Raw genomic sequence first — 24781 nt, 5'->3', positions numbered from 1 at the left:
ATCTCTTCCCCCAAATCTGACTGGATATCATATGATGTACTATATTGTAATATCATATAATCACACATTCCTATACACTCCCACAATATTGCTGTTTTCATGCATGCAGATGCCTCAAAGTGGTCATTTCTTTGTATTTAATAAAACTGATCTGATTTCAGTTCACCAATCAATGCCAATCAATGAGTTGGGACTGAAGCAAACAAGTTGGAAAGTAGTAGTAATGAGTAAACATGACATACTATTACTTCTTGGAGCAAAAACGGTGGATTCGCATGTTATTTTTTACCATCTCTAAAGGCAAAAAACAGAAACCCAGAGGAAGCATGAAACAGTGTTTGGATTCCCTTAATCCTGCCTAGTTTATTTACAATTCCGTCCTTCATCCTTCCTGCCTGTCCAGATGGTTTTTGTCTTTGTTTCCCAAACTGATTTATGTTCACTGTTTTTAAGATGTTAAATACCCTGAAGGCCTTCTTTCTAATTCCTCACAAGCAGAAGTCATAAATTCTTACCTTTGTCGAATTATGCTGGGGTTAGCTGTCACTAAATGACTTTTGGATCCAACATCCTTAGTGTATTCACTTGACAAAGGAGGAAGATTGCATCTAGAAAAACAAAACAAGCTCTTCAGAATGATTTACATACTTTTAAAACAAGTCAACCATCCTGGCGAATAGGAATTTACCAAGTCTAGCTCAATTCACAAATAAATGACTTCTGTCACCTCTTCCTTTTAATAGATGTTAGAGGACTATTACAGCATCTTCAGAATGTTGTCATAAAAACTATCTCTGTGTTAGAAGAAAGAAAATGTCAGCGAGAGAGGTAAGGGATCTACTAAAGGAAAGAGATACAACTAGAGTGAATTTATTCCATTCAAAATATTTTTGAGGTGGTAAGTCAGGGTGCGTTAGACTTGAAATGAGCATTTGGGGGGTGTGGCTCCTGGGTAGTGGTCCCCAACCTTTTTGGCTCCAGGGACTGATTTTCATGGAAGACAACTTTCTCACAAACTGGGTGGGAGGGATGGTCTCAAGATGGTTCAAGAGCATTACACTTTGTGCACTTTATTTCTATTATTATTACATCAGCTTTACCTCAGGTCATGAGACATTAGATCCCAGAGGTTGGGGATCCCTGTCCTAGAAGATACAGGACCTATAGTCCTCTCTGTGGATACCAACAAGCCTCAAGAGAAACGGAAGAACTGTATTCACTTGTGTTTTTCATTCTTTTCCCAAATTCTAAATTATAAGAGTACATTTGAGGCAAACACTGCCACCTAAATCAGTGCATGTATGACCAACGTATGGTTGACTTCCAGTGAAGATGTTTTGTCATCCAAAAAACATGCAGTGATTCTCCACCATCCCAGTCTAGAGAAGGGACAGAGTACAGGTGACAGAAATAGCCCCTCCTCCCTCCCACACACACCACCCTGCCTTGGGTGCTCTCCTTGACTGCAATGTCTTATGAATGCTTACAATGGAAAATGCTGCAGCTGCAAATCCAATCTCATGGCTTTCTACAAGTGGGCTGTTACCCAAGTTATGACATCTGCCTCAGTTTCCCCATTACAAAATGAAGATAATGACTTTTCCTCTCCAATAAGCTGTGTATAAGGATTAAAGTAAGAAATGTATTAAAAAGTCCCTACCTTGAAGCCTCACACATAGCAAAAGCTCAAAAATATTCCATATCAGAAATATCATATCTTGGTAACTCAGTTAGTCATTCGGTCATGTCTGACTCTTTGCAACCCCATGAGCTATAGCCTGCCAGGCTCTTCCATCCATGAAATTCTCTAGACAACAATACTGGAGTGTGTAGCCATTACCTCCTCCAGGGTATCTTCCCAACCCAAGGATGGAACTCGAGTCTCCTGCACTATAGGCAGGCAGATTCTTTATCACTGAGCCACCAGGGAAGCCCCCAAAATACTGGAGTGGGTGCCATGATCATATCAGTTCAGCTCAGTTCAGTTCAGTCGCTCAGTTGTGTCTGACTCTTTGCGACCCCATGAATCGCAGCACGCCAGGCCTCCCTGTCCATCACCATCTCCAGGAGTTCACTCAGACTCACGTTCATCGAGTCCGTGATGCCATCCAGCCATCTCATCCTCGGTCGTCCCCTTCTCCTCCTGCCCCCAATCCCTCCCAGCATGAGTCTTTTCCAATGACATATAAATATAACTAAATACATATTTATTATTTATGACCACCCCAAATGAGTCTATAGCTTCCACTGGATTTTTCTTTCATTACTGAGTCCTGATTTCTCCTCTCCGGCCATATCTCTAAGTTGACTCCAACCATCAGAGCACCTCTAACTTTGTATTATTTCAGCAAAGTAAAGCATCATTTACTTGTTGTTAGAGATCTTACAAATATCAAGGCCTCAGCCATTTCCAAACTATTAAAATTTCCCGGACAAATTTCCTCCAGGATATGCGGTTGTCTGAGAATCGACTCAGCTGATTAGCACAAGTTCCTTGATGTTTTCTTGTGTTTGCCCCTGTGACTCCCACCACATCAGGGCATCTAAGGTAGAAATTTGTCTCACTTGATTTGGAATCTTCCTTTCATCTGCTCTTTGGTAATAAGACCCTGATTCTTCTGACAGCTCCCCACAGAGCAATGAGTCAGCCAGTTGGTGACTTTTGCTGAGTGCCCATTGAAAACAAACACAGTGGGCATTGTGAGAAGCCTGGGGGAAGCCGAGTCTCAGCGCCCACTTGAGGCATCCACAGTCCAACGGTCCCATCACATCCATGTGGTTTCTGCGGGCTGTGCTGGGGAATGAGCTTACTCATAGTGGCCAGGCTCATCTGACCATGGTGCTGACCTTGGGATCCAACTGACCTCTGCCAAGATGAACAGGACTCCCAGGATAAAACACAGGCTAGAATGCGAGCACCTTTTCCTCTCTTTTCTTGGATGAATATATTTACTTAGTTTCTTTAGTTTTTATTGGAATATAGTTGATTTACAATGTTCTGTTAATTTCAAGTGTTTACAGCAAAGTGAATCAGTTATACCTATATACTGACATATTTCCATTCTTTTTCAAATTCTTAGGTTATGACAGAATATTGAGTATAATTCCCTGTGCTATACAGTAGGTCCTTCTTAGTTAACTATTTTATATATAGTAGTGTGTATGTTAATTCCAAACTCCTAATTTATCACTTCCCCTTCGATCTTGATGGCCCTTCATAACATTTGAGAATCAATCTCACTATATTAAAACTGTAAACTCTATTGCTAGAAAGTGCAGTCAACCTATTCTGTCATCAGCAAATGTTGGTGTTCATGAATAACAACTTTGTTTTTCTGTGTGTTCCTTGTAGGTTGATCCATGGCTTATATGTCTGGATCCCTTCATACCTCCTTTGTTGTCCAGTCGCTCAGTCATGTCAGACTCTTTGTGACCCCATGGACTATGGCACACCAGGCTTCCCTGTCTTTCACCATCTCCCAGAGGTTGCTCACACTCATATCTGTTGAGTCGGTGATGCCATCCAGCCATCTCATCCTCCGTCATCCCCTTCCCCGCCTTCAATCTTGTCCAGCATCAGGGTCTTTTCCAATCAGTCAGCTCTTTGCATCAGGTGGCCAATCCATTCTTCCAATGAATATTCAGGGTTGATTTCCTTTAGGATTGACTAGTTTGATCTCTCTGCTGTCCAAGGGACTCTCAGGAGTCTTCTCCAACACCATAGTTTGAAACCATCAACTCTTTAGCGCTCGGCCTTCTTTATGGTCCAACTTTCACATTCGTACATGACTACTGGAAAAATCACACCTTTGACTATACAGACACCTCCTATTACAAAGCAAAACCTCAGAAATACACTTCCAGAGACTAAATGCCAAATTCTGCAACATAGTGAAATGTTTAAAACAATAAGGATAATATTTTATACATTCATTTCTGGAAAATAATGCCATTGTACTCTGGTATAAATAACTGTTCTTCTGGGTAAACTTTCTCTTCAAGTACGAATGCTTGTGATACTTCCCTGCAGCTCTCAGGGAAAAAAAAGCACACTGTAATTTTAGCTCAACTCCTAAATTGATAATTACACAGATTTACATGAAAGGCACATTTAATACAGTCAAATTGTTTCTTATAAGGCATAATTGTGTAAAATTGTTTCAAACTTTGCTTTATTGCTTATTGGCACAATGAACGGATATTACTGGCTGAAGCATCTTAGTAACTGTGCCTGGGATCATAGAGGATGTGGCCACAGAATTGATGACAAATGAAAATTCTTTTAAGTGGGGAGTGGAGATGGGTGGGATTTGGGTAGAATGGAATAGAATACATTTAAAATTCCTTTTTAAATTATATGTATACTTCTATACATAAAACACATATAATTGAGTATAATTCACAGGCACCAAAATTATATTGTCTTCACTCATACTCCTGAGCCACCCAATTTTTCACCAGGATATAATCACTGTTACCTCTGTCTTTCAGAACTTCAAGATAAATGATATTTAACAATATTATTTTTTTAAGTGTCACTTTTGGTTACAGAGCAAATGTTTATTTTGAAATATGGGAAGGTATATTTTAGCATTAGAAGATGTGTTTGAAAATGTCCAAGCAAAGGAAATTATGGCATTGTTACAGTTCTGGAAAACATCTTGAACTGTAATGCACCATTGTACATAGGTAAGGCTATTTTGGGATCTCATCTTTCACTATAACGGTCCATGTAACCTATAGTCTAGGATCAGACATACATGTTTCTAATCATATTCACTAAATGTTTCATTTTGAACATATGCTATTACCTCAACTTTTACAAGATGCCCCCAAAATGTGTATTAATCAACCATGTATAAATAGATCCATAAGTGGTCAAATAAGAATAATTTACAATTAATCAACATTTAATTACTCCCATATTATAAATTCTTTATGTGTGTGTGTGTGTGTGTGTGTGTGTGTGCACGCGCACGCTCAGTTGTGTCTGATTCTTTGTGACCATATGGACTGTAGCCTACCAGGCTCCACTGTCTTTGGGACTTCCCAGGCAAGAATACTGGAGGGGATTGCCATTTCCTTCTCCAGAGGATCTTCCTGACCCAGGGATTAAACCCATGTCTCCCACATCTCCTGCATCGCAAGCAGATTCTTTCCTGCTGAGCCACTGGGGAAGCCCCATAAACTATCAATTCAGTTCAGTCACTCAGTCGTGTCCAACTCTTTGTGACCTCACGGATTGAGCATGCCAGGCTTCCCTGTCCATCACCAACGAGCTTACTCAAACTCATGTCCATCGAGTCGGTGATGTCATCCAACCATCTCATCCTCTGTTGTCCCCTTCTCCTCCTGCCTTCAATCTTTCCCAGCATCAGGCTCTTTCCAATAAGTCAGTTCTTCCCATCAGGCAGCCGAAGTAGTGGAGCTTCAGTTTTAGCATCAGTCCTTCCAATGAGTATTCAGGACTGATCTCCTTTAGGATGGACTGGTTGGATCTCCTTGCCATCCAAGGGACTCTCAAGAGTCTTCTCCAACACCACAGTTCAAAAGCATCAATTCTTCAGTGCTCAGCTTTCTTTATAGTCCAATTCTCACATCCATACGTGACTACTGGAAAAACCACAGCTTTGACTAGATGGACCTTTGTTGGCAAAGTAATGCCTCTGCTTTTTAATATGCTTTCTAGGTTGGTCATAGCTTTCCTTCCAAGGAGCAAGTGTCTTTTAATTTCACTGCTACAGTCACCATCTGCAGTGATTTTGGAGACCAAAATAATAAAGTGTCACTGTTTCCATTGTTTCCCCATCTATTTGCCATGAACTATAAATAAAGCTTTTTAAAGATTCAAATGTGTTAGGACAACGGCACCATTCTTGAAACTGAATCAAAGGCACATGCACACATACCTCTAGTCTTGACGCTGCCGTCTTTGAATTCTTTTCAATCCTCACCTCTCTCATCATCCCATGAACGTCTCATGAACATTATTTAATCCTGCGCTGTGCACCCTAATCACAGGCACTTATTAATTTTGAATGTGAATATATCAACATTGATTGTATACAGTGCAAATGCAGTCTTTTGTATTTGTAATAAATAAATATGGATAACCCCATAAGATGCTTAATACTGATCTTCTGCGCATTAAGTTTAAAAAAGATCCATCTTCCTAAATGTGGTGACACACACATGTATGCTCAGGAATAATTTAAGAAAACACATTTATTATACTGCTTCCTTCTACATTGTACTCAGACATCTTAAAATCACTTAACTTTCCTGAATCTGTGAATATAATATTTCCACTTCTTCCTTACATAGTTTCTGGAAAAAGAAAGTCAACTTATACTCGAGAGCAATATGAAAAATCAAACTAGACTACGTGAATGTGTTACAGTTGTGTGATAGTCACATGATCACATAATCAGAGTTTCCACAATGGAAAGGCTCAGGGAATTGTCTGCAGCCACCTCTGCAAGATTATCAGAAAGCTGAGCTGCAGCAAACGTACCATAGTGCGCTCTGGGTCACAGAGTGAGTCTGTGGCAAGGGCTGGTCCTTCTTCCGAGTTTTCTTTGCCCTCAGACCCCACCTAACGCCAGTGTCATGGAGGGAGTGCCTCTGCTCTCCTCCTCCACTCTGCTCTCCAGGTGATCGTCTCCGCTTCTATAGCTACCATCTCACCATGCTCAATCCACGGCTCACAATCCTGTGGAGCCTTGGTATCCCCCACATCAGAGCTTGGAAAGGCTGGCCTGTGCCCAGAGTGGAATGGACAGAGGGCTCCATCCAGACACCCTTTCCCCACAGAAGGACCCCACTCACTCATCGTTTACCTCTGAGCCACCCTGACCTCGGCAATGACACAGCTCCAGATTCTAAGTCCATGATGGAACTGTCCAAAATACCATTTCCAATCCCAGTGAAGACCCAATACAGATCAGGTACTCGCTAAGCAGATGTTAACCTGAATTAAGAGAACTACATTTTTTTCTTCTCCTCTCTTCTATTTTCATTATCTTTCTTGTCTTCTATTTTTATTGAAAAATTAATCATTACAGTGGAGAGGAAAACACATTCTCACACTGGAAAAACTAGGGCAGGGCACCTCCATAAAGGAAAGAGAGAAAAGGATTCCCCCTCTGCCGCAGGCTTCACCAGTGAGATGAAGCCCTCTTAGGAGCCCAACCCTTGCTCTCTCAGAAGGAATCTGACCCTCCCCTTGAAATGGCTTCCTTGAAACACTCTCAGACAAGCTTAACTCTCCCCTACTCCGCTTAGCCCAGAGGTGGCTAAGTGTTTCCTCAGCTACCTATTTTTTGTTTGTTTTGTCACTTTAAACCATTATTTATTTATCCTTATTACCCTTAAAAATGAACACAAAACCCCAACCTCCACCCCACTTCAGCTTTCTGCCCCCTGTGTTGCTTGAGGAGTCAGTCGTCCTGGCCCCAGAGCCTTCTCAGAAGGTAAAGAATCTGCCTGCAATGCAGGAGACCCAGGTTCGATCCCTGGGTCGAGATGACCCTCTGGAGAAGGAAGTGGCAACCCACTCCACTATTCTTGCCTAAAGAAGTCCATGGGCAGAGGAGTCTGGCGGGCCACAGTCAGACACAGCTGAGGGATCAACACAAAGCCTCAGTGCCTCACTTATTCCCACTTCAAGGAGACTTTGGGGCCATCGTGTAAGACCCTCCCCAGAGTAGCCTCCAAGCTACATTTCTTCAGTAGCAAGTGTCCTCTTTGTCTACACCGTATCTGCTCCTCCCAGAGAAGGTGACATCAGAGTCCTAAGAAGTCACATGCTCCAGCGGGCCACTCTTTGACACTAACTCTCATTTTCCCATCTTCTTTTATCTTTCCCACTTCCACTCCCTCAGCTCTGAATGGCCCTGTCATATGGCCCCATTGCCCCCCTTCCTTTCTCCATGCCTCTCAGGGCCAACTTCCTTCCGGCTCAGATTCCAAAGTGTGTCCTTCACACGCTCTCCAGCCATGCTGTCCCTCCTCACCCTTCTCCCCTCTCCCCCAGACAATCCTAAGCCTGTGTCCATCTAATCACTCACTGTCTTTCCTTCTGGTCAAAATCACCCCATGGTGCAGGTTGGCACCATTTCAGGGTCACGGTCTCTATCCTTGGCTGGGTGTGTCCTAGCAGCCCCTTTACACACTCCTGCAGGAACTTCCTGTTTTCCAGCACAAGCGACATCATGTCACCACTCCACTCAGTCCCCTTACTAAGCTGCCGCCTTGCTCAAAACGTATTCCCCCTCCTTCCTTCCAGTTTCCCTAGTCCTGCACAGATCCACTGCCTCTTCGAATTCCACTCACTACTTCCAAATGCTTTTGAGAAAAACAAAGCAGCAAAATGTGCAGAATGAAATGAACTCATGAAATCGTTTATTCATTGAGAATTCGTCTTAAGGACAAGTTTTAAAGTTGGAGTCACCCAACTGTATCATCTAAAATAAGATGAGTGTTTCCACTTTGGGTATCTCCCCTTGACCTCTGAGCGTTTCTTTTCTTTGTGCTTTCTTGGGGCCCGTTCGCTGGTTCCCCTGGCCCTCTCCTCAACTCACTTGTATGTGAACTTGGACGGAAGTTGAAGAGAAGCTACAGCTGATTAATCACCAGTGACTGGTCTCCAAAGGCCCCAGGGCTGGCGGGAGGGGTGAGGGAGAGGAGAGAAGGCGGAGGCCGCGCTGTGGGAGCTCTCTCTTACCGCATGACAAAATCTGCTTCATCTATTTGACGGCCACAGCCACTCTTCTTCAGAATCCCACCATTTCCCACCACCGCGCATTTCTTCAAGGGCAGCTGGAATGGGGTTGCCTAGCAACAGAAAACAAGGCGGGTTTTCACTGCAGAGAACATACAACCGCTCACCAAATCATTGTTTACAGCAGACCCTGCCGGAGAATTTGATTGAAGACTGGGCAGAGTGAAAAGAGTGCATAGAAAGAAAGATGCCAGGAAGCCTGCAAGGAGCAAACTAGCCAATTCCTTTGAAATAGAAACATTTCTTTTTTAACTCCCTGAAGTGGATTTCAATACAACCACATTTTGGGTATCAAACTGGCCATGCATATAATAGGGAGTAACTGCTAAGGAAAATGGAAAAATCCCCACTAGACACTGGATTCTTTTCAAAGGCATTAAGCTGGGAACAAACTCAAATGAATTCTACTCCCCTATTTATATGCACTTTCATTCATTCATACAATCAGTCATTTCACTCAACAAATGTTGCTGAGAGTTTCCTATGCTAACTGTTGGGGATAAACACAAAGACAGCGAAGTCACAGGTCTCAGGATTCACAGTTTGGGATGTGAGGAGAGTGTGAATATATAAGCTTATGTAACAGACCGTATTGTGAAGGTGACCTTGCTGTACAACAGGAATATTTCACATGCTGTGGAGAAGCCAGAGAGGGACGAGAAGGACAGAGAAGCCAGAGAGGGACGAGAAGGCACATCTGTGAAGCCGACTCAGGGAGAGCTTTCTTACTTGAGATGAATCTTTAAGGATGAGTAGGATTTTGCAGGCAGGGAGAGCAGCATCAGCAGAGGTGCAGAAGTATGCTGAGAGCGAGCGTAGTGTTTATGAGCAAATGCACACTCTGGGTCTGTTTAGAACTTAGGAGCAACTCAGGGGCAAGTGACTTGTGTCTAACCAGGCAGCATGTGACTTTCTGCAGACATTGACCTGGACTGCAAAGAAAATGTCCCATGTACCTGAATGTTCCCTGGAGTGCTATTTATAGTACCAGGGACTATCAAAACCCAGCAACAGCCCCTGGAAGTGAAATGCGACATTCAGTCTTTTTTAGCTGGGTCAGCAAGAACCACCAGCATAGCATTTCTTGCTTGCTGAAACCAGGCACAGTGGCTCGCAGTCTCTGGCGGAAGACCTTACATCTGTATAAAACAACCATGCCCACATTAAGTCATCATTGTTGATGAATCTGAGGGCATCATATGGATTACACCAAAAGAATAAATGATTATATGACCATATGCACATAGGTATAAAAAATTAAAGCAGAAAAATGAAATTCCAGGAGTGTACATAGTCACTGGGAGCTGAGGGGCACTCAGCAAAGCCCAAGGAGGAAATTTAACTTCCTTGATTTCTAATTTGTAAAAGGAACAGCCAGAGCTCTGACAATAAAGGTGATGAAGATACAGCACTGAAACTGCAGTGTCTAAGCATATGCCTGCAGATGGAAAGACTTTCCGGAGACTGTCCAGTGACCTCCAGAGCAGGATACAGAGAAGGAGGGTCAGGAAAAGGGCTGCACTCCAACTCTCCTTGATGAGCCAGGATGATACATGGCATTTTTCTCAGTCACTCCTGGGAGGAAGATTTGAATCAATACCAGAAATACACAAGTAAGATCTGTAATTTGCTAGATGTAGATTAAGGTATTTATGCTCAAGTTAACTGCCCTTTTATTCCACAAATATTTACTGGGTGCCTACTATGTTCCAAGCACTGTCCTGGGTGACCAGGAGATAATAATCCCTGTTCACAAGGAGGTCAGATTCTAGTGGGAAATAGATGATAAAGACAAATGAATAAAATAAACAAAATATCATATGGTGGAGGGAAAGAAATCACTGGCATGAGAAAATCAGGAAATACTTTTGAAGAAAACCTGCCATTGAGCTAGGGTGGTCAGGAGATATGAAAACAAATCCCCAAAGGTGAGGGGGTAGTGAGCCTTTCAGGCACCTGGGGGAGTCGCTGGGGCAGACATGGAAGAGGGACACTCCTGGGTTTTAAATGAAGAGAAAGAGGTCATTGTGTCTGGAGATGAGTAAGCAAGGGACAGAGGAGAAGAGATCGGAGACTTAGCTGGTAGGAAGGTTGGGGAACAAATTCTATGGGCTTTGGAGGATACTGTAAAGACTCTAAGTTTTATTCTCAGATGAGAATCAAGTCAAGGTAGGGTGAGCAAAGGAGTGGCATTCTGTCATATTCTAGAACAATCACTCTGCTGCTGGGTGACTAGGCTGCAAGATATCATGCACAGAAAGAGAGACCAGTCTCCTGAAATGACAGGCTAGAAATTATGGTGGCCTGGGCTAGAGTCACAGCAGCGGGGATGGCCGGAAGAAAGCAGATTCTGGAGATGTTTTGGAGGAACAGCTGACTGGAGTTGCAATGAAAATAGCATAAGAGAAGAATCAAGAACAATGCCAAGGTCGGGGCTCAGACAGCTGTAAAGATGGACTTGCCATTTACTGTGACATGGACAATAACAGAGAAGCAAGTTTGGGTGAGATGATTTGAAGTTCACTTTTAAGTACGTAAAATATGAAATCTCCATTAGCCACTTAAGTGGTGATGTCAAATAAGCAGTTGAATATATGAGAATACAGTCAGGGAACTGATTTCTCCTGAAGATAGAAAGCTGGGGGTGATAAGCATACAGTTGGCATTTAAAATCAGAGGACTACCTGGTGAGCGAGTTTAGACAGGAAAGAGAGGAAGTCTTAGACCTGAATCTCCGGATGCTCCAAGAAAGAAGCTAGGAGACTGAGAAGAAATAGGTAAAAGAGATGGAGGAGTGGGCAATGGAATGGGAGGGAAAAACAGGAAAGTAACGTGTCTGGGAAGTAAGTTTTTTCTTTTTTTTTTTTTTTTTTAAGTATCTAAAGATACTCAAGAAGAACAGGAGAAAACTGCAGCAAATGCTATTGATAGATTATATAAAATAAGAGCTGAAAATTGCCAAGGGATTTTGAACACAGAGGTCAATGGTAACCTTGACCAGGACAGATCTGGTTCAGAAGTGAGGATGGAAGCCTGGTCTGAGTACAGTGAGTAATACGTGGATATTTGCAACTATTTGTATGTAGTTTATTTGAAAAGTGTGGTTTCACTCATGCTCAACTAATATTTAGTTTGCTTTGTAAAAGCCAACTTAAGCCCCACTTTCCGACCGCTGCCCCACCCCCGTTGTTAAGGAAAAGTCCCTGGACCAGATCAACTGGCAATCTCAGTTTTCTGAACAAGAATCTGGGCACAGAACATGCAAATCTGGAAAGCAGTAGTAGCAGCATAAACCTGGGTACAAACACTACCTCCTAACTTCCAGATTGTGGGACCCCTTGACATTTCACTTTCTGTCTCTAAAGAGGGAACGTGCTGCATAGGATTACATGAAACGACAGAGTAAAGCATTTCACCAAGCTACTAGCATGGGGTTCCCCCATTATCCTTCCCCCTCTTCTTTCACCTTTTTCCTTCTCTTAGCAAGGTCTACTGACTTGTTAAAGCACAGAATACTCAGATTCCATGAGTTTGGGGGAATATATGGTAAAAGAGTGATTCTCAAAATCTATCTTAACATAGAAGATTTTATGGCAGAAAATTTGCCTATTTTCTACGGTGTTTACCTATTTGGGGTGACACTAGTGATAAAGAATCTGCCTGCCAACGCAAGAGACTCAAGAGATGTCGGTCTGACTCTTGGATCGAGAAGAGCCCCTGGAGGAGGAAACAGCCACCCACTCCATTTTGCCTGGGAATCCGATGGACAGAGGAGCCTGGTGGGCTACAGTCTGCAGGGTTGCAAATGAGGCGGACAAGAGTGAACACACACACATACGTATGTAATCTTTCTGTAAGTATAAAGTAAAGCCACTTAGTCGTGTCTGACTCTTTGTGACCCCATGGACGGTAACCTACTAGGCTCCTCTGTCCATCAGATTTTCCAAGCAAGAATACTGGAGTGAGTTGTCATTTCCTTCTCCAGGGGATCTTCCTGACTCAGGGATTGAACCCAGGTCTCCTGCATTGCAGGCAAACACTTTACCATCTGAGCTACCAGGGGAGCCCCTTCTGAATGTATGTATGTATATAAATGTATATACTTTTCAAAGACTTTGAACTGAAGCCTAGTTGAGGAGGAAGCCATTTATGAGTTGGAGCTGGTAATATTTGCTTACTTCCTCTTCATTTGGTCAATACTGGCCCTCACACAGCAATTTCATTTCAATAACTATTTCTCCAGTGCCCTGAGTGCACTCTTCAGGGCACTGGCAGCAGCAAACAGAACAGCTCACCAAAGTTCAAAAAGGAAAAACTTAATAGGGAAAATACTGTGAAATGTTTTTAACTAATTGAGATAATACTATCATTATTCTATTTAAGACGTAGAATATCTCAACTTGGCAATGATCAATGCTTATTAGAGTGATGTGTGAACAAGATGTTCTCCGTTTGGTGTTTATTACACAGAAAGGGGGGCTTCCCAGTTGGTGCTGGTGGTAAAGAACCCACCTGCCAACGCAGGAAACTAAAAGAGATGTGGTTTCAATCCCTGGGTTGGGAAGATCCCCTGGAGGAGGGCATGGCAACCTGCTCCCGTATTCTTGCCTGGAGAATCCCATGGACAGAGGAACCTGGTGGGCTACAGTTCATAGGGTCACAAAGAGTCAGACACAACTGAAGCAACTTAGCACATACGCATCCACAGAGAAAGAACGGATAATGTTTTGGATAATCCATTTCCACATAAAGATTACAATTCTGTTAAGGAGTATTTTTATTAAGGTACTAACTTCATTCTTTCTTTTCAAAAGTATCTCCTTGCATCCATGTAAGAAAATATCTACTAGATCTGAGAACATAGTATTATGCTACAACACTCCTCGTGCTAACCTTAAAAATACTACTCCAAAGGAAAGACTGGATTAGGTAAATTGATTATAGCCATGGGCTCAAAATATTGCATGACCACCAATTCACCTTATAAATCTTTGTCCAGGATTTTTCATCTTCACTCTTCCATCTGTTAATGGCCATCTTCTTAATGACTATATTATATTAACCATCTGGATTCAGATTATGGTTTGCCAGGCCCCTCAAACTCTCCGTGCTTCACTGGAAGTCAGGCATGATAATAACCATCCCATCTGTCTCTCAGTATGATTATGCAAACTAAAAATGAACTGAGGTGTTGAAAATTATCAGAAAACTCTGAAATCCTATATAAATGAGATTAGTACATTACTAAACACTAAAACTGGAGAAAAAATATCATTACATTGCTGTACCACTACTATTACATGTAGTTTATCCTTGTGTGAAAGGCTTTCAATTTCAAAGGTTTTATATAGATTTTAATCAAAGCACTTTTTATCATTGGCCCTTTGAGGGTGTATCTACTACTTTGACCAAAGAGGTTTTTTTTTAATATATAATCATTTATCTTATTTATGTATTATTTTTGCTTTTGGCTGCGCTGGGTCTTTGTCGCTGTGCACGAGTTTTCTCTAGTTTTGGAGAGCAGGGACTACTCTCTAGTTGCAGTGCACCAGCTTCTCATTGCAGTGGCTCCTCTTGTTGCAGAGCATGGCTCCAGCACGCACAGATTTCAGCAGTTACAGCACATGAGCTCAGTAGTTGTGGCTCCCGGGCTCTAGAGCACGGGCTCAGCAGCTGTGCTGCACAGGCTTACCTGTCCTGCAGCATGTGGGATCTTCCTGGACCAAGGACTGAACTGGTGTCCCCTGCATTGCAAGGTGGACTCAACTACTGGATCACCAGGGAGCCCAGTCAATGAGTTTTTAAATGCACATATTTGTATGAATCATTCCAAGTACCATAACCATTTTTTTTTTTGCTCCCTTCTCTACACACAAATTAAGAATAGATGAGATGATCAACAACTTGCTCAATAAGCTAATTATTTATATTTAATCTGAAGAGTTCCGTTGAGCATCCAATCTACTCTAAACAGTGTCTGACCTAAACAGTGGCATTTTCTTAACATCATAATGGATATATTATTTTATTTATTTTTAAAATATATTCTATTGAAATACAGTTGATTTACAATGTTAACATCTGCTGTACAGCAAAGTGATTCAGTTACACATATATATACATTCTTTACTTATATTCTTTTTCCTTATGGTCTATCACAAGATATTGAATATAGTTCCCTGTGCTATACAGTTGGATTTTGTTCTTTATCCATACTGTGTATAATAGTTTGCATCTGCTAATCCCAAACTCCTACTTCATTCCTTCCCCATCCCCCCTTCCCCTTGGCAACCACAAATCTGTTCTCACATCTGTGAGTCTGTCTCTGTTTCGTAGATTAAGCTCACTTGTGTCATATTGAGACTCCACGTATAAGTAATATCATACATTTGTTCTTCTCTGTCTGACTTACTTCACTTAATATGATTATCTCTAGGTCCATCCATATTGCTGCAGATTGTATTATTTCATTCTTTTTTTTTTTATGGATGAGCAGTATTCCATCTTCTTTATCCACTGTCTTTTGATGAACATTTAGGTTGTTTCCATGTCTTGGTTATTGTGAACAGTGCTGCTATGAATTTAGGGGTGCAAGTATCTTTTTGAATTATCACTTTGCCGAGACATATGCCCAGGAATGGAATTACTGGATCATATGACAACTCCATTTTTAGTTTTTTGAGGAATCTCCACACTGCTTTTCACAGTGGCTGCACCAATGTGCATTCCAACCAACAGTGTAGGATGGTTACCTTTTTTCCACATCCTCTTCAGCACTTACTGTTTGTAGATTTTTTAAATGGTGGTTACTCTGACCACCGTGAGGTGGTACCTCACCATAGTTTTGACTTGTACTTCCCTAATAATTAGCAATGTTGAATATCTTTTCATGTGACCACTGGCCATCTGTATGTTTTCCCTGGGAAAAATGTCTATTTAAATCTTCCTCCATAATGGATATACAATTTAATCTCCGAACTTTAAGAACAAACACAAATTCCACCACTCTCTAAATAAGAGTCAATTAATGAAGCTATTCAGAATCTTGCTTCTGAGATTACCTTATCCTCATCACAGTCCATAGCCTATACTCTCTGTGTCTCTTTTAAATAGCTCTGATGCCTGATTTGCCTTCAATTCAACAATTATTTGTCCAGCCCTGTTAAGGAGCAGGAGCTGTTATGAATTCTGAAAAGGGACTGATGAACAAACAGACATATATCTTGCTCATGGAAACAGGAAACAAAATTTAACAAATAGGAAAGTACAGAGTGCTATATAAGGTTAAGAAAAAAATCTTTCTGAGGAAATGACGCTGGGACCTGAGGACTGCAGTTTTTAGGCATAAGAAAGACAGTTGAGATCTCTGGCCTATTAGATAATCTTCAGTTCAGTTCAGTTCAGTTCAGTCACTCAGTTGTGTCCAACTCTGCGACCTCATGAATTGCAGCACGCCAGGCCTCCCTGTCCATCACCAACTCCTGGAGTTCACCCAAACTCATGTCCATCGAGTCAGTGATGCCATCCAGCCATCTCATCCTCTGTCATCCCCTTCTCCTCCTGCCCCCAATCCCTCTCAGCATCAGAGTCTTTTCCAATGAGTCAACTCTTCGCATGAGGTGGCCAAAGTACTGGAGCTTCAGCTTTAGCATCAGACCTTCCAAAGAAATCCCAGGGTTGATCTCCTTCAGAATGGACTGGTTGGATCTCCTTGCAGTCCAAGGGACTCTCAAGAGTCTTCTCCAACACCACACTTCAAAAGCATCAATTCTTCAGCGCTCAGCTTTCTTCACAGTCCAACTCTCACATCCATACATGACCACTGGAAAAACCATAGCCTTGACTAGATGGACCTTTGTTGGCAAAGTAATGTCTCTGATTTTCAATATGCTATCTAGGTTGGTTATAACTTTCCTTCCAAGGAGTAAGCGTCTTTTAATTGCATGGCTGCAATCACCATCTGCAGTGATTTTGGAGCCCCCCAAAATAAAGTCTGACACTGTTTCCACTGTTTCACCATCTATTTCCCATGAAGTGTTGGGACCAGATGCTAAGATTAAAAAAAATAAAGACAAAAATTAGAGTCACTGATGTCTTATGGAATGAATGAAAGTAGAATACTTGTTACAGGCTGGAAGACTTTTTCAGATAAAAACCACAAATGCCAACTGCGAAAATATTCCTGGCTGAGAATATGACTTTTGACAAAGGCTATTAAAAACTAAAGAACTTAAACCCGGTTCTTTCTGCCTTACATAAATAGCTCCAGAGGATCCAGGAATGGATTTTATAATTAAGTGAATAAAAGCTTTATTTGAAAAGTGAAAGTTGCTCAGTCATGTCCACCTCTTTGTGACCCCATGGAATTCTCAACATACAGAGTGGGTAGTCCTTCCCTTCTCAGGAGATCATCCCAACCCAGGGGTCTAACCCAGGTCTCCTGCATTGCAGGCAGATTCTTTACCAGCTGAGCCACAAGGGAAGTCCAAGAATACTGGAGTGGGTAACCTATCCCTTCTCCAGAAGATCTTCCTGACCCAGCAATTGAACTGGGGTCTCCTGCATTGCAGGTGGATTCTTTACCAGCTGAGCCACCAGAGAAGCCCTTAAAAGCCTTATTTAACACTTCATTTCCAAAGCCAAATGCCTGACTTCTCCCTCCTCCTCATGAGCAATCCACGCAAGACAACAAAGTAGTCAGACGCAGTAACCATGATCACCTACCCCTCTTCCATCTCACAGACCTAACTAGATGCCCGGAATGACAATTACACTGCCTCTGTGAAGGACTGAGTTAACCACCATCGATCTCTAAAACTCTTAGGAGTTTGAGCTGGCCTTGGGATGAGGGGAGGAAGGACAGGCGTGGGAAAAAAGAAACATGCAAACCATTTAATACAGAAAGAACTGGGCTAAAAAATGTTGCTGTAACTATTCTCATGGGAATATAGAACATTTTAGTAAGAGTGCCTCTGATTGAAAATTAAGTTACAACAGTCTTGAGGAGAGGGAGTAACTTTTAGGCATTCAGTGTAAAAAACTAGCATCACACACTGATGTAAACTCAGAATCAAAGAATAAAAAGTCTTCTACAGAACCATGGTAGGACAAAACTGAGGACTAGGGTGCAGGCTGTAATGTCTCTAGATCGAAGTAATAAATATAACTAACTCTAAGGCCAGGGGTTTCCCAGGTGGCACTATGGTAAAGAACTCGCCTGCCAATGCAGGAGTGGCACCAGACATGGGTTCAATCCCTGGGTCCAGAATATCCCCTGGAGGAGGGCCTAGCAATCTACTCCAGTGTTCTTACCTGGAGAATCCCGCGGACAGAGGAACCAGGTGGGCTATAGTCCATAGGGTCACAAAGACTCGGACACGATTGAAGGGACTGAGTATACTAGCACAACCTTCGATCTAGGCTTCAGTACTCTTGCCTGGAAAATCCCATGGATGGAGGAGCCTGGTAGGCTGCAGTCCATGGGGTTGAGAAGAGTCGGACATGACTGAGTGACTTCACTTTCACACACTGGAGAAGGAAATGGCAACCCACTCCAGTGTTCTTGCCTGGAGAAGCCCAGGAACAGCGGAGCCTGGTAGGGTGCCATCTGCGGGGTCACACAGAGTCGGACATGACTGAAGCAACTTAGCAGCAGCAGCAGCAGTGGAAGGAACACCAGGAAGTCAAAAAGTCTGAAATCCTGTAAGTGTCCCACTTAGATTCTTTCCACAGTGAAGTTCGACCAGAAATAACTTAGGCCCTCAATGGGTGAGAAGCAGCTCTGGGGTGCCCAGCATTAGGAAAATTAAGTAACAGACTGAATCAGATTAAGCAGACTAGTGGCCAATTAAAACACTTTAATATTAAGAAATTTCTGTAAGCAATAAACTTGTATGTTTTTGATAGACAAGAAGTAGATGTATTAATATAGGATGCTTGTGAGAGATGCAAATGGGCAGGCAAGGGGGCTCTGTCCCCAGGATTAAATGGACTACAATTTTATAATCAAAGGGAAGTGAGAGAGGGGGAAAAGACCACCTTCTTTGAGGAGATGTCAGGCTTACATCACTAGGTCCTCCTTTGTATTGAACAGGAGAGTGTTTGACCCTATGAGGTCAAACTAGAATTACCATAGTGCTGGGCGTTGTGACATTTTTCTTCCACCTAAAGGCCTGGGGCATATTTTGTGCTTTTACTTATGGCTTTATACTTAAGCAAGCCAGCTTCTGAACTTGTATTTTGCAATGCTCTCTTGCTTTTGAAGATGGCAACAAAAGACACCACTGTTTCAAGTTTAATATAGGATACTTAGGTTATTATCATTCTCACAATACTTCACTGATTCAATATAAGTTTCTCAGACTCACTGAGTGATTTTCACTTACCCACTGCTCTAGATTCTTCTTCCTCTAGCTTTCTTCTTTCCCTCTTCTATCCCTCTTTCTTCCATCCCTATTGTATCTATAACCTCTATTCCTCACCTTGTTGCTTTTATACTTGGAGGGAAGGGGAGAAATGCCATAAATATTTCTGAATAAACATGGTTTCATAAACAAACAAAAAAGATGAGGCTGTCAAGCTAAATTTTGTTGGTTTTGTTATGCACGTAACTTTATGCTGATACTTTTAGCTAGAAGAGTTGGCATTTCTATTTTCACAATTCAAGGGAAATCTTTTTTTGTTACCTTCCAAACTCCTCTTTGATAGGAAGGAAAAGTAAGTCTTCCTTGTCATGCAGTTGTGTTTTCAAGCTGGAGAATTTACCAACTCTTTCAGTACTTACAACACTGTAAAGTGCCATGATTAAGAAGAATAATCAATGTCATTGTTGGATGTGAGTCTCAAGTCCTAATAGAAAAACAGGGGGGGTTGATTTGCAGCCCTTTAGAATGGCCTGAAAGGCTGTCACCAGATGTCAGCTACTATTATTCATGAAGTCAAAACATATGCTTGCCCTTACTTGATGAAAATATCAAGTTTTTGTCCAAAAGAACATGAACTCACACCTATTTGCAGTCCAACCCATTCATTTCTATGTACCTTCACCCACATATCCACATGGACTCCCACATATAATTATGCTTCACCCACACACATAATTTAATTTCTCATCCCTATGTTAATTATATCCTCAGCCTAAGCATCTAAATACACCCCCTGCCTCACATCTAATTACAGCCCCCCCTTATGAATGTAATTATACCATTCAGCCACCCATCTAATTATGCCCTCCTTGACGTATTTAATTGCACTGCCCTGCTCAAGGACCTAATTACATTCTAACCAGTCCATCAATTAAGCCCCCAACCCTCCAACCATATTCTTCAGATGCACATCTCTTTATCTCTGTACCCCACTTTATTATTTCAACTAGAGGCTGCCAACTTCCCACAAGCTAATTCTTAGCAAGTATGGCACCCAGATAAACATGCAAAATAATGATGCATGTTCAGATGCAGCTGAATCAAAAGCAGCTTTGGTGCTTTCAAGTAAAGAAGCTTTTCCGGTATGTGTTTTTTCAGTTTTATTTAACCAGGCCCTTGGAAGTAAAAATTAAAATTTCAGCTGTTTTTTTTTTTTTAAACTTTGCATGCTTAAGCATTTTTGTGATGAAAAGATCTAGTAATTAGTTAATTTATTTCAGAGACAAATGCTTCTCATTACAGATATTTAATTATTGAACCCTTTAAAAAAAGCATTACCCAAAACTTTGCCTGGGGATATATATTTATAAATACTAATGATAGAATATTTGCACATCCCTTCCATTTGAAAAAGGTTAACTGTTCTTCAATTACACAAAACGAATTTCCAGAAAGCTGTTGCTAAGATCTGTATTCCCCATTCCACTAATAAAATTATGATTATAAAAAGACTAGTTCACTATTAATAGTTCTGCTACACAGGATGCATCTCTGGAAACTGAAAGATGTTGAGTATTCATATGTGCTGTGCTCTGCTGAGTCGCTCAGTCTGACTCTGTGAGCCCATGGACTGTAGCCCACCACCTCTGACCATGGGATTTTCCAGGCAAGAATACTGGAGTGGGTTGTGATGCCCTCTTCCAGGGGATCTTCCCAACCCAGGGATCAAACCCAGTTCCCACACTGCAGGCAGATACTTTACCTTCTGAGTCACCAGGGAAGCCCGAGTATTTATATATGCAAAAGTAGGAAGTCAAGGAACACCCAGCTGCTGCTGCTGCTAAGTTGCTTCAGTTGTATCCGACTCTGTGCGACCCCATAGACGGCAGCCCACCAGGCTCCTCTGTCCCTGGGATTCTCGAGGCAAGAACACTGGAGTGGGTTGCCATTTCCTTCTCCAGTGCATGAAAGTGAAAAGTGAAAGCAAAGTCGCTCAGTCATGTTAGACTCTTTGTGACCCCATGGACTGCAGCCCACCAGGCTCCTCCGTCCATGGGATTTTCCAGGCAAGAGTACTGGAGAGGGGTGCTATCGCCTTCTCCAGAAACACCTGGAGTAACAGGTAAATTTGGCCTTAGAGTACAGAATGAAGCAGGGCAAAGGCTAAAAGAGTTCTGCCAAGAGAACGCACTGGTCATAGCAAACACCCTCTTCCAACAACACAGGAGAAGACTCTACACATGGACGTCACCAGACGGCCAACACCGAAATCAGATTGATTATATTCTTTGCAGCAAAAGATGGAGAAGCTCTATACAGTCAGCAAAAACAAGACCGAGAGCTGACTGTGGCTCAGATCCTTATTGCCAAATTCAGACTTAAACTGAAGAAAGTAAGGAAAACCACTAGACCATTTAGGTATGACCTAAATCAAATCCCTAATGATTATATAGTGGAAGTGAGCAATAGATTTAAGGGACTAGGTCTGATAGAGTGCCTGATGAACTATGGATGGAGGTTCGTGACACTGTACAGGAGACAGGGAACAAGACCATCGCCAAGAAAAAGAAATGCAAAAAAGAAAAATGGCTGTCTGAGGAGGCCTTACAAATAGCTGTGAAAGAAAGAGAAGCAAAAGGCAAAGGAGAAAAGGAAAGATATACCCATTTGAATGCAGCGTTCCAAAGAATAGCAAAGAGAGACAAGAAAGCCTTCCTCAGTGATTAGTGCAAAGAAATAGAGGAAAACAACAGAATGGGAAAGACTAGAGATCTCTTCAAGAAAATTAGAGATACCAAGGGAACATTTCATGCAAAGATGGGCTCAATAAAGAACAGAAATGGTATGGACCTAACAGAAGCAGAAGATATTAAGAAGCGGTGGGAAGAATACACATAAAAACTATACAAAAAAGATCTCACAACCCAGATAATCACAATGGTGTGATCACTCACACTCCTCTAGAGCCAGACATCCTGGACTGTGAAGTCAAGTGGGCCTTAGGAAGCATCACTACGAACAAAGCTAGTGGAGGTGATGGAATTCCAGAGGAGCTATTTCAAATCCTAAAAGATGATGCTGTGAAAGGGCTGCACTCAATATGCCAGCAAATTTGGAAAACTCAGCAGTGGCCACAGGACTGGAAAAGGTCAGCTTTCATTCCAATCCCAAAGAAAGACAATGCCAAAGAATGCTCAAACTACCGCACAATTGCACTCATCTCACACTCTAGTAAAGTAATGCTCAAAATCCTCCAAGCCAGGCTTCAGCAATACATGAACAATGAACTTCCAGATGTTCAAGCTGGTTTTAGAAAAGGCAGAGGAACCAGAGATCAAATTGCCAACATCTGTTGGATCATTGAAAAAGCAAGAGAGTTCCAGAAAAATATCTATTTCTGCTTGGTTGGCTATGCCAAAGCCTTTGACTGTGTGGATCACAATAAACTGTGGAAAACTGTGAAAGATGAAAATACCAGACCACTTGACCTGCCTCTTGCTAAATCTGTATGCAGGTCAGGAAGCAATAGTTAGAACTGGACATGGAACAACAGACTGGTTCCAAATAGGAAAAGGAGTACGTCAAGGCTGTATATTGTCACCCAGCTTATTTAACTTGTACGCAGAGTACATCATGAGAAATGCTAGACTGGATAAAGCACAAGCTGGAATTAAGTTTGCTGGAAGAAATATCAATAACCTCAGATATGCAGATGTCACCACCCTTATGGCAAAAAGTGAAGAGAAACTCAAAAGCCTCTTAATGAAAGTAAAAGAGGAGAGTGTAAAAGTTGGCTAAAAGCTCAACATTCAGAAAACAAAGATCATGGCATCTGGTCCCATCACTTCATGGCAAATAGATGGGGACACAGGGGAAACAGTGTCAGACTTTATTTTGGGGGGCTCCAAAATCATTGCAAATGGTAACTGCCGTCATGAAATTAAAAGACGCTTGATTCTTGGAAGAAAAGCTATGACCAACCTAGACAGCATAGTAAAAAGCAGAGACACTACTTTGTCAACAAAGGTCTATGTAGTCAAGGCTATGGTTTTTCCAGTGGTCATGTATGGATGTGAGAGTTGGACTATAAAGAAAGCTGAGTGCTGAAGAACTGATGCTTTTGAACTGCGGTGTTGGAGAAGACTCTTGAGAGTCCCTTGGACTGCAAGGAGATCCAACCAGTCCATTCTAAAGGAAATCAATCCTGAATATTCACTGGAAGGACTGATGCTGAAGCTGAAACTCCAATTCTTTGGCCACCTGATGAGAAGAGCTGACTCATTTGAAAAGACCCTGATGCTGGGAAAGATTGAGGGCGGGAGGAGAATGGGATAACAGAGGCTGAGATGGTTGGATGGCATCACCAACTCAATGGACATGAGTTTGAGTAAGCTCCAGTAGTTGGTGATGGACAGGGAGGCCTGGCGTGCTGCAGTTCATGGGGTTGCAAAGAGTCGGACACGACTGAGCGAATGAACTGAAATGAACTTCCTATTAAACTATTAGACTCAATTCATTATTTAAAAATAACACTTAATCATTCTATGGAGTATTATGTATTTTCACATATCCATTATTCTGGATATAACTTCTGGAAGCCAACTACAAAATAAAACATCAGTTTAGGTTTCAATTGTTGTATTATGTATTTTTCACATATCTGGATATAACTTTTGGAAGCCAACTATAAAACATCAGTTTAGATTATAATAGAAAAGAACAAATCTGACTCCATATTAGATCTGTTCCTTTTCTTGCGCTTAGTCATTCTGGCTTTGCATCTTTTGTAAAAGAATGTTACAGAATGGCTTATTCTCAGGGTTCTGACCTTTAAAGTGTCCATTCATATGGAGATAAAATGTTGCAGAACAGAGAATAACTTTTGTTTCATTGAAGCTGACCTATGTAAACATTGCAAGAACAAAGAATTCTGACAGAAGTTTGCAGCAAACTAATCACATCCCTCCCTCAACTTGCTTTAAAAGTTCAGTTCAGTTCAGTTCAGTTCAGTTCAGTCACTCAGTTGTGTCCGACTCTTTGTGACCCCATGAACCGCAGTATGCCAGACCTCCCTGTCCATCATCAACTCCCGGAGTTTACCCAAACTCATGTCCATTGAATAGGCAATGCCATCCAACCATCTCATCCTCTGTTGTCCCCTTCTCCTCCTGCCTTCAATCTTTCCCAACATCAGGGTCTTTTCAAATGAGTCAGCTCTTTGCATCAGATGGCCAAAATACTGGAGTTTCAGCTTTAACACCAGTCCTTCCAATGACCACCCAGGATCGATTTTCCTTAGGATGGACTGGTTGGATCTCCTTGCAGTCCAAGGGACTCTCAAGAGCCTTCTCCAACACCACAGTTCAAAAGCATCTCTTCTTCTGCGCTCAGCCCTGTTTATAGTCCAACTCTAACATCCATATCGGAGAAGGCAATGGCAACCCACTCCAGTACTCTTGCCTGGTAAATCCCATGGATGGAGGAGCCTGGTAGGCTGCAGTCCATGGGGTCGCAAAGAGTCAGACATGACTGAATGACTTCACTCTCACTTTTCACTTTCATCCATTGGAGAAGGATGGTGTTCTTGCCTAGTGTTCTTGCCTCGAGAATCCCAGGGATAGCAGAGCCTGGTGGG

The 24781-nt window shown here is 42.0% G+C and overlaps 1 protein-coding gene across 2 annotated transcripts in view; it reads right to left on the bottom strand.

The window, feature by feature from the left end:
• The window catches only part of ST8SIA1 (ST8 alpha-N-acetyl-neuraminide alpha-2,8-sialyltransferase 1), a 187353-nt gene that overhangs the window by 64694 nt on the left and 97878 nt on the right, over window positions 1-24781 (bottom strand). For both annotated transcript variants that reach the window (XM_069585585.1, XM_069585584.1), the window contains exons 3-4: window positions 8726-8835; window positions 516-608 (exon numbers count right to left, since the gene is read on the bottom strand). In XM_069585585.1, the coding sequence (XP_069441686.1) occupies window positions 516-608; window positions 8726-8835 (203 nt within the window). The remainder of the gene's footprint in view (window positions 1-515; window positions 609-8725; window positions 8836-24781) is intronic.

This window comes from Ovis canadensis, chromosome 3 (genome assembly GCF_042477335.2).
Source record: "Ovis canadensis isolate MfBH-ARS-UI-01 breed Bighorn chromosome 3, ARS-UI_OviCan_v2, whole genome shotgun sequence".
NCBI classification, from domain to species: domain Eukaryota; kingdom Metazoa; phylum Chordata; class Mammalia; order Artiodactyla; family Bovidae; genus Ovis; species Ovis canadensis.
The sequence above is the reverse complement of the archived record's forward strand: the minus strand, read 5'-3'. Positions and strand labels throughout refer to the sequence as shown.